At 29.4% G+C, this 11384-nt stretch overlaps 2 protein-coding genes across 2 annotated transcripts; one reads left to right on the top strand and one right to left on the bottom strand.

The window, feature by feature from the left end:
* Nucleotides 1-360: 360 nt before the first annotated feature.
* On the top strand, nucleotides 361-1502 carry LOC124914244 (protein IRX15-LIKE-like). Its single transcript, XM_047454753.1, has one exon. It carries the CDS (start codon nucleotides 502-504, stop codon nucleotides 1486-1488), a length of 987 nt encoding a protein of 328 aa, XP_047310709.1. The 5' UTR covers nucleotides 361-501; the 3' UTR covers nucleotides 1489-1502.
* Nucleotides 1502-3306, bottom strand: LOC124914245 (tRNA-dihydrouridine(16/17) synthase [NAD(P)(+)]-like). The gene is made up of 2 exons (XM_047454754.1): nucleotides 2682-3306; nucleotides 1502-2593 (listed from the first exon to the last, which is right to left on the bottom strand). The coding sequence occupies exons 1-2, from the start codon at nucleotides 3162-3164 to the stop codon at nucleotides 1751-1753; spliced, it is 1326 nt and encodes a 441-aa protein (XP_047310710.1). The 5' UTR covers nucleotides 3165-3306; the 3' UTR covers nucleotides 1502-1750.
* Nucleotides 3307-11384: the final 8078 nt, after the last annotated feature.

Genomic DNA, 11384 nt, shown 5'->3' with positions numbered 1-11384 from the left:
TATATATACCAATAATTTGTCTAATCTTATTAATTAAAACTTTGTTTGCATCCTTGTTATTTGAATAACTTAGGTTATTTAAAAAATAATTTTTACTGATAATTTTGAATGTGTGTAAGATTTTTAGTTATTTAATTTTAATTTTTTTAACAAATGTATTAATATATAATAATAAAATAAAAATAATAATTTAAAATATATAATATTTTAGTTAATATAGTAAAGGTTATAATTGATAAATAAAATAATTTATTATGAATTCGGGCTAATGAGAACTGAATAAAGTTAAACTTTTATTTAATTGAAATTAAAATTCTAAATTTGAATGGTTATCTTAATTCTCAAAGAAACTATTAACTAAATTCTTTAAATTTTCTTAATTGACATCACATCATATTTGAATAAAATAAATAAATGGTTGGGTAATCAAAATCACAAATTGGTGACAAATTCCATCACTATGCATATTATTTTCATTTCCCCCTTTATAATCTTCCCTTCATGCCATCATCATTTCTCCAACTTCAACACAAAAACATAATGAAGAACATCATGAATGGCGGCAGCAACACAAAGCTAATCCTTCTCCATCCCTACATCCAAAAACAAAGCACCCCCAATCGCCTTTGGATCTTGTCTTTCATCTCTATCTTCACCATCATCTTCCTCATCACTTTCATTTACAGTCGAGAATCCACAGCCACTACATTCACATCGGCCGCCTCCGCCTCGCCAGCCATTCCCAAGACGGTTATAAAGGCCCTCCTCCATTACGCATCAAATTCGAACAACACAGACAGAATGTCAGCATCCGACATTAAACCTATTGCTGACACCCTCCGAAACTGCCCTAATTCTCCATGCAATTTCCTAATTTTCGGTTTAACCCACGAAACCCTCCTATGGAAAGCGATGAATCACTTAGGTCGGACTGTCTTCATCGACGAGAACCGCTACTACGCAGCCTACTTCGAGGAAAAGCACCCGGAGCTTGAGATCTACGATGTGCAGTACACCACCAAGATGAGCGAGATGAAGGAGGTGGTGGCTTCCGCCAAGGATGCTGCCAGGAACGAGTGCCGTCCAGTGCAGAATTTGCTCTTTTCTGATTGTAAGTTGGGACTAAACGATTTACCCAATGGGCTCTATGAGGTGGATTGGGATATAATCTTGGTTGATGGTCCTAGAGGGTATTGGCCAGAAGGGCCAGGTAGGATGATGTCTATATTCACTGCAGGTGTGCTGGCTAGGAGCAAGAAGAAGGGAGGTTTGGGAAGAACACATGTGTTTGTTCATGATTATAATAGAGAAGTTGAGAAATTCACAACCGACGAGTTCTTGTGCAGAGATAATCTCGTGACCAAGCCTAAAGACATGCTTGGACATTTCGTACTAGAGAGAATGGACGAGGGAAGTTTCGAATTCTGCAAAAATCATTCATCGGGTGGTTCTTCTGCCTCTTCTCCGAGTTCAACTCCATTTTCTTGATAAAAATAGGATATAGTGGGGAAAATAAAAACATTGGATATCATTCTATGATATATTGTTCTTCAAGATTTATGTTTTGTTGTTGGACATAAAACAGAGAAATTTAGCTATTTAATTATATGAAATTGAAGTTTTATCAAGTTTTTTTATTCATGCAATGATTGAAGAAGAAATAAAATACAACAAAAATGGAAGAATTCATAAAAACCAGCATACATACCTAAGTTTTGTCAATGAATGGTTGTGTCAACGAATCTGTATATTATGCAGCAGCACTACTAATAGCTCCATTTTCAGTAGACTGTTTTGTATGGTAGAGTGGTATCCTTGTACCCTTTTGTCTCAATCGATTAACCAAACCATAAAGAAACTCAAACGTCAGAATCGACTGTTGATTCAAATCCTCTCTTATTTCCGGATGAATTTTAAACCATTCACCAAGAAGCTTATGAACATGAGAACGTATCATTCTCCATGGAACAGGATACTTCTCACAGAGCTTCAAATACTCAACAACCAACTCACCCTGATCAAGACCCCTATCTATCTCATTCCCACCATTCATTGCCCATCCACTAGTTCGAAAACCAGCAAACAAAGCCGGATTCTCCAATAAAGACTCAGCCGAAAGAACACCCTCTACTCCAGTTTCCCTCAAACAGCTATCAACATCCTCCATGTGTCTTACATTCCCATTTGCAAGAACAGGGATTTGAACTGCTTCTTTAACCGCCTTGATCACATCCCAATTCGCACGGAATTTCTTCATATCCTTTTCATCTCTTCTTCGTCCATGAACTGCTAAGAGTGAACAACCAGCTTCCTGCAACATTTTGGCATAGTTTATTGTATCTTGTAAATCTGGAAAAACTCGGATCTTGCAAGAGATTGGGACTGTTAGGTTGGAAGACAGTTTTTCTACTAGCGATTTAACAAGAGGAAGATTGTCCATTAGAAAAGCTCCATAATACCCTCTCCTTGCAATACGCTGTGGACAACCTAAGTTAAGATCAACGTAGTCACAGTAAGGCTCAACTCTTCTAGCTGCTTCTAACAAGGTATCAGGATCATTTGCGCAGAATTGAACAAATAATGGACGATCTTCCTGCATATCGGAGCAATGATAGAATAGTAACAATAAGATTCAATCTGAAACTAAATCTTAATAATGGGTTTGATTTATATATATATACCTTGCACGTGGTGAACTCCTGAGAACGATACTTCTCGTTCTCGGAGAAGATACGGGAGTGAAGCATCGGAGTATAAGCAGCTTCTGCGCCGTATTTCCTACAGAGCATACGGAATGGTAACTCGGAATTATCCACCATCGGCGCTACAATCAACTTGGGTTGTCCTAGATTCTTCCAGTGTGCCCAGGCTCGCTCAATCCTCGATTCGCCGCTGACGATGAGGGATCGACTAGGGCTTGTTAAATTAGAGTTGCTGTTATCCGATTCTTGGAATGATTTCTGATCATCTTCGATGGTCAAGTGAGGAGATCCGGCGCAAAGGCAGTCGTCGAGATCGGGAGATTCAGAGGGAAGGGCGATTTGGGTTGTTATCGAAGCGGCCATTGATGATAAAGAAGGGTTTGGAAGGAGGGGAAGATGTTTGATTCTGGTGAAGAAAGAGAAATAGGGTTTAGGGTATAGAGAAAAAGGATTGAATTTCATGTGGAGAAGACGATGGGTATCGGAGAGTAGCCCATCGCCGCCGCCTCGAGCTTACAGAGAGAGGATTCAAAGACGACTAGATGTTGAAGATTGATGTTCTGTGTTTAAACTAGGGTTTCAATGCGCCGCAATAGAAGAAGAAGAAGAGGTCTAGAATGTTTCAAATCTAAATAGGATAGTGGATACCGGATCGGATTTTCGGATCCAATTATATAACGGGTATTATACACTAAATGCAGTAACGTTTATAGGTTTTTAATTTTTTAATCAAGATATATTTATGTTTGGAATTATTAAGTGTGATTAAATTGTATTATTACTGTTATAAATATTATTTAAACGTTTATTATATTTATTGTTTATTCTAAAATTTAATTTTTATATATTTATTTAATTGATACCTGACCAGTTTATTTGATGTTATTCAACAAATACAAGAATTTTATTTTTATACTTATATATATATATTTAATTTTAATTTTATTAATTTATCAAACATTAAATTATTTAATGTTTTAAAATAGTCATTGAAATTTTAACTATACACTCTCCTATATAGGATGATCGGTATACATTAATATTTTATTCATTCCTTATATTTTACCTATAATTTCGGCATGAAAAAAATGCATACTTTTACATTACCTTGATTTCGATATATCTTAATTTTCGTATAAAAAAAATTAATCTCATCAATAAGTAGTGAAGCATACTGAAATAATATTTCAGTATAATATAATTCTAAAATTATATTTCTATAATTAAATTAATATCAAATTTATTTAATTATTTCCTTATAAATAATATATATATTTATATATATTTTAACTTATAAATAATATTTCGGTATTTCGATATACCAAAATTTTAAAAATCTCATACCTTTACCGTATCAATAATTTTGGTATCGGTATCATATCTTACATTTTTTTTAGTGTACCTTAAAAATTGATATTTTTGATATATTACAGTACGATATTTTCGATATACCTTTAATATCGATATTTTTTCTCACCCTACTCCTAGAGCTATGATCTTGTCTTATTTTAGGATTTATATGGGTTTTACAAAACAAAAATTCTTATTTAATATAAAAATAAATAATTTAAAATTTGTTTAAAACAAATTATTATAATGGTTTTTTTATTAATAAAAATAAAATAATTTAATTAGTAAATATAATAATTTGATAATTAAAATAAAATTGATAAAATTATAAGTAACATGGCAAATTAGTTGTCATTCCAATAGAGTAGCAGGGTTGCTTGGTTCGGATGGATGGTTCTACGTTTGTCTCACAGTGAGGGACAAAATAGTTAAAAAAAAAAATATTTATTTTTTAGAAGAACTGTTTTGAAGGGAAATAATAAAAAAGAATTATTTATTTTTTAAAATGATTGTTTTGTCCCTCCAGTCCCTAATAGAGCTAGACTTTTTACTTTACAAAATCTTCTCATAAGTGTTTAACTTTAATAAAAAAAATCAAAACCAGAATGCAAAAGAGATGTGAAAAACTGTGGTGTATTATTGATCAGCCAAAATGAATATGTAAAAATAATACTTTGACAAACCAAAATGAATATGTTACAAAAATAATTTGACAATTTGATCCTTGTAATATAAATACAAACTAGTCATGGAACTAGTGTTACATATTAAGTGAATAGAGATTATAAGGTCTTATTTGGAAATAAAAGTTTTAAAATATGTAATTATAAGAAAAAATATCATTAGTATAAACTAATAATTAAACAAATAAATGAACTTATCTCAATATTTCTCCTTCAAGATGAATATCTTAAAGAGAAATAAATGTGATCGAACATCTTGTATATATTTTTAACTAAATGACAATCTATGTCAATATGATTTTGTTTTTCTATAAAAATTTGGATTCTCGAATATGTGTATGACAATTTTATTATCACACTATCTTTATAAAGATAGTGGTAACTTTAATCTAAAATTCAAATCATTAAGAATATAAAAAATTTATAGAAATTCATAAACTGATCTAGAAATATTTGCTTGCTCCTTGGCTTTTCAAGATATATGATTGATTTACCAAAGCATATACAATAACATGTTATAAATTTTCTTGTTTCAACACAAGAACATCAATCAAAATCAGAATATGCAATTAAAGTAGAATCATTTTCATATGAATAAAAGATACCCAACCATGTTGTACGCTTTAGACATTTAACTAAGTACATAACTGCATTCCAATGACATAAGAGAAGTTTTTGCATAAATTGAGATAATTGTTGAACAACATATGCAATATCTAATCTAATGTAGTTTAAATATAAAAGTCTCCCAATTATTCTTCTATACTTAGAAAGATCACATAATATATCTTGAATTTCATCTTCAAATTTTATGTCTATAATCATTGACGTGTTTGTGGGTTTACAATCCATTAAGCACGTATCATGTAGTAAATCTAAAATATATTTTTTTTGCTTACATAAATACCAAAATCGTTTTGTACAATTTTAAGACCCATTTTTTTTTTCATTTCCAAGATCTTTGATAAGAAATTTATTGTCAATCATATGTTTGATATTTTTGATCTCTTCATAGCCATTCCCTATTATTAACAAGTTATCAACATATATTATTAGACCAATTATATTCACACCATTTTACTTAAAACATAAAAAATGACCATGTTGGGATTTTGTGAAGCAATGTCAATAAAAAAAACTAGATATTTTATTATACCATTGTCTTGATGTTTGTTTTAAATCATAAAGACTTTTTCTTAATTTGCAGACCATGTTTGTGTTATCAACATTGTTTAGACCTTACAGAAGTTTTATAAAAATATTTTCTTCTATGTTTCCATGAATATATGCATTATTTATGTCAATGTGATTTAAGATCCATCTATTTGAGGCTACTAAAGCAATTAACAATTTTATAGTTACACTCTTAAACACTGGTGCAAAACAGTGATGAATACCGATACCATCCTTTTGATTAAATCTTTTGCAACTATACTTTGCATTTGTTTAAAGTACTATCAAATTTAAGTTTGTTTTTATAGACCCATTTGTTATTTCTCATGTTTGATTCAATTCAAGCTCATTTAGTTCATCATTCATTGATTTTATCTATTTTTATCTTGAGATGCCTGTTTGAAATGAAGTGGAGTTATGGTTAGATCATAGTTAGATAAAGAATTTATATACTCTTGATCTTTGTACAAAGAATAAAAAATATAAGTTTGTGGAGTGTAATATAGATCAAAATTTTCTTTTGATGTAAATGACTTTCATTAATGTCTTGCATCCAGTTTGGATCATACTTAGTTCTTGTATTTTTCCTTTGAATTGTTTCAGTTGAATTATTATTTTTATCATTTTATCAAGGTTAGTATATGTTTTTGTAATTTTAATAGTATTTATAATATTATTGAGTTTTTGGTTGATCATTGATATCTTCTTCGAAATGTATAATATTCCCAAAGAAAATAACATATCTCAAAATTATAATTTCATTTGATTCAATCTGATAAAGTGTATATGTTTTTGATTTGAAGGATATCCAATAAAGACACATTTTATGCATCTAACTTCAAATTTTGATTTTTTTGGAAAAATATTTGTCATGTAAAATAAGCAACCAAAAAATTTCAAATTTTCATATTTAACTTCATGCTCTTTAAGCATGAAGAATGGTGACTTCCAATTCAATTTTTTTTATTGGCATTCTATTTATTAAATAAGTCGCAGTAATGATAGAAAAATGCCAAAATTTGATCGGTGAGTTGGAATATTTTAAAATAGATATTGTTACTTCAATTAGATGTCTATGTTTACTTTCTACAACTCTATTTTGTTGAGGAAAATATACACAAGTATTTTCATATATTATGCCCATTTCTTCAAAAAAAACATATTGCATTTTGAATTCACAAATTCAGTTCTATTATCACTTCTAAAACTTTTAATGTAATTTAAATATTGAGTTTTGACCATTAAATAAAAACTTCAAAATTTTGTCAAAAACAATGATTTTATCCTAAATTAAAAGGGTCCAAGTGCATCTAGAATAGTCATCTACCATTGTAAGCATAAATGACATTTTAGTGTATGATTCTTATTTATAAGGTCTCCAAATATCAATATGAACAAGTTCAACTTAATCTTTAAAAAATGAAATGCTATTATGAAAAGGTAAACAATGTGATTTACAAATTTAATAAGTTTCATAATAATCCATATTATTGACAAGAGAAGGAAATAGTACTATAAGAACTTCATTAGAACTTCATTAGAACGGTGTCCATATTTATAATGCACAATTTTACATTTTTAAGGTAGAAAATGAAACCTTAACATTACTATCAAAATCTTTATTAAACAAATCAGTAACTATTAGGGATGGCAATGGGATGGTTTAGGGCGGGGATGCATTTATTATCTTTGTCCCGTTTTTATTTTGGGAATTTTTATAATATCATTCACGCCCTGTTCGGTTTCAAAAGTTTCTCGCGGGGCACCGTTTATAAAATATTTTAAAAAATAAACAATTATATAATAAAATTATATAAACGTATTTTTTAATATAATATATATTGTAATATATTGAAATCTTATATTATTATAAAGAAATAAATTTACCACTCTTATAAAATATAATGAATAAATAAATATATTGGTGATTTTATGTACTTAATTGTGTTTATAGTATTCGGAGAAAAATCATGGTGAAATTAAGACGGGTCGGGATGGGACACAAATATCATCCCCGCCCCATCCTCATTCGGTTTTAGGGAAAAACCGTCCCAAACGAGAAAATTCAGTCCGGTTACCACAGGACGATTTCAAATTATCATCCTTAGTAACTATGGAATAGAAATACAAGTTCCTTACACATTTGTCAAGCTCCAGGAATAATATCGTCTAATTCAGGGCCCTACATCGAACATCCATTTTTAGAAAATATGTATTTAACCTTTTCATTTACAATTAATTTGGTAACTTATATTAGATTATTCTTAAAATCTAATGTAAATAACACATTCTTAAAAATCAATCTATCATATAATTTGAGACTAACATATTCATTTATTATATTCATTAATTCGTTATTTAAAAATAAGCTAATTTTTTGTTCTGTTTTTTTTTTTATATAAAAACACATTTTTTCTATTATTACAAACTAGAAAGATTCTCATGCGATGTACACGGATCAAAATATAAATAAAATAAATTTAATAAAAAATAATAATAATAAGTATTCAATGTTTAAAATTCTTAATAAATCACGAATAATATATTAAAATAAAAAATAGAACGCTGTCATTCCATATTTTATTCACTTCGATAAAACAACTTATCTTCTCACATATATTTTTTCTGAATGAACATCTCATCTCGTGACCTTATACTTTCACTTTGATCAATCAAATATTTGATTCATATTTTTTAATATTTAACACTGTGACCTCACACTTTGGTCAATCAAATATTTGATTCATATTTTTGTAACCACTTTCAATTGATACCGGCCTATTATCTATCGATAAACCACATCACAATCACACATGGTTAAAGGGTTGTACTTATTTTGTTAGGTTGCGAATTCGAAACATACATATAGTATTTTTAATTTTATTTTTAACCGTTTTAAATTTATGGGCGGGTCAACCACAATCCGACCCAAGTATCCATTATTTTCACATATATCCAAATTAACCACAACTCTCGACCCGGCAATCTAGACACTTTAAAAATTAAACATCATTATATATATAGAGAGAGAGATTAGTTAATTAAAAATTTGAAATTATATTATTAAAATGTCCTGCTAATTTGGTGTTGAATTTAATATATAAAATGTTATTAGCCTAGTTGATTAAAGGTTGTACTTGTTTTGTTAGGTTGCAAGTTCGAAACATACATATATCATTTTTAATTTTATTTTTAACAATTTTAAGTTTATGGGCGGGTCAACCTACAATCTGACTCAAATATCCATTTACTCTCACATATATATATTCAAATTAAGCACAGTTCTCGACCCGGCAATCCGAACACTTTAAAAATTAAGCATCATTATATATATATATATATATATATATATATATATTAGTTAGTTAAAAAGTTGAACTTATATTGTTAAAATGTCATGCGTTCATCTACTTTGGTGTTTAATTTAAAATGTAAAGTTTTATTAGCCTAGGCGGTTAAAGGGTTGTACTTGTTTTGTTATGTTGCAAGTTCGAAACATACATATAAAATTTTTAATTTTATTTTTAACCGTTTTAAGTTTATGGGCGGGTCAACCCAGAATCCGATACAAGTATCAATTTACTCTCACATATATATACAAATTAACCACAGCTCTCGACCTGGCAATCCGGACACTTTAAAAATTAAGCATCATTATATATATATATATATATATATATATATATATATATATATATATATATATATATATATATGTATTAGCCCCTGAAGTTATTAACCATAATTATTTTGAACTATTGAAAATATTCATGCTCATTGTAAACTCTATATAAAATAAAGAACGAGTCTAGAAAACTTACATGCTTTGAAGTTGATTTCTTTATTTTTACATACAAGTTAGCTTTAGGTCTAGTGTTCCCTTCAATTAAACTTTTCACCATGCCTTGCATTATCTTCATTTGATCTTGTGAGAAGACTGTTTTGTCCTTTTTATTGGATGATACTGAATTCACAACATTTTCCTTTTTATTGTTATCCCATAAATCTGGAAATTCAATTAGTCTATAGCATCCCTCTTTAAAATGACCCTTCATATTGTAGTGTGTACATGAGAGATTTATTCTTTTGTTATTGTTGTAAGTCCTATCATCATTTCCTTTGAATCTCTTTAAACTACCTTATTTGAAATCTCTTACTGTCATGGAAGATTGTAAGTTGGATTGTTGATGTTGTCGATTTATAAGATTCTTTAATTCAATATTCAAGAACATTGTGAAAGCCTTTATATACACTCGATAAAGGATCCATAACTAGAATAATGTCCTTTAGATTCTCATAAGAATCATCCAGACCCATCAAGAATAACAATATATTATGTTTTTCATACCTAGCCAAAAAAAATTTCCAGTTTGCATCCCACATAATTTTCAATTTGAGATTTATCACAAGAACCTACCTGATGCGACTCAAGATGCAACAACTCATCTCAGTTTAGACGTACCTTAGTATAATATTCTTCTAAATCAAGACTTTCATGCTTTGTTATACATGTATCCTTTTTGAATCGATACAAGGTTGGACCATTACTAATACCACACCTTCATTTCCTTCCGTATTTCTAAAGAAGTAGTTGTGCTCTAAAAGTGAATTCTCTTCTTTTTATCGATTGTGTTCATTATCCATGACTGGACCATTACATCAATCATTTTCTAAAGAATAACATCTTAAGGCTTAGTCACATCTATGAATGATCCATCAATGTAATACCTCTTCATTTTCGCAGTAAATGTCAATTACATGCTGGTAGACCATTTAAAAGTAGTTTTGGCGGGTCAGAACTGTGTGAGTAAAAATTGCTCCTAGAGTGTCGCTAGGATGAACATAAAGAGTATATGTGCAATCTCGCTTCAATGGTGTCATTGGTGGAAAAACTTAAACATGAATTTAAAATGGAACTTGAATCGGATAAATTAAGCGTTCTTGATGAGCTTTGAAATTAGGGTTCATAGAATGCATGGCTCATCAAGAAGATCATCGTTATTGAAATCAAATGGATCATCACTTATCAAAGGTTCTTGAGGGTGCACGATCACCTCCTATTCTAATACCATGTTGAACTTTAATCAAGAAATCAAAGCCATAATGCAAAAAGAGATAAAAAGAACGGTTGTGTATTATTGATTAACCAAAATGAATATGTTACTATACTACTTTGAGAATAGTAGCTCATATTATAAATATAAACTAATCCTTAAACTAGTACTGTTACATATTATATAAAGTGAATAAACTTTATAAAATTTTGTTTTAAAATGAAAATGTTAAATTTATAATTATAAGAAAGTAATGATCAGTAGTCATTAAATAAATAAATGAACTTATCTCAATAATATATTTATTAATTTGATCGATGTTATGACTTAGTTTATTTGGGACAAGTTGTGGAACTCCAAAGTCTATGGCCCTCGAGCTATGCATTTGCATAGCCCCGTCTTAGCCCAAAATTGTCATATAT

The sequence above is a fragment of the Impatiens glandulifera genome, chromosome 9 (genome assembly GCF_907164915.1).
Source record: "Impatiens glandulifera chromosome 9, dImpGla2.1, whole genome shotgun sequence".
NCBI classification, from domain to species: Eukaryota; Viridiplantae; Streptophyta; class Magnoliopsida; order Ericales; family Balsaminaceae; genus Impatiens; species Impatiens glandulifera.
Note: the sequence above shows the minus strand (reverse complement) of the source record. Positions and strands in the feature narration are given on the sequence as shown.

What these genes read in the sequence shown, in the direction of transcription:
- LOC124914245 (XM_047454754.1), bottom strand. Translation starts at nt 3,164, where the DNA reads ATGAAATTCAATCCTTTTTCTCTATACCCTAAACCCTATTTCTCTTTC. An exon ending in AGGAGTTCACCACGTGCAAG is followed by an intron (nt 2,594 to 2,681) that starts GTATATATATAT and finishes TCCGATATGCAG; the next exon opens with GAAGATCGTCCATTATTTGT.
- LOC124914244 (XM_047454753.1), top strand. Translation starts at nt 502, where the DNA reads ATGCCATCATCATTTCTCCAACTTCAACACAAAAACATAATGAAGAAC.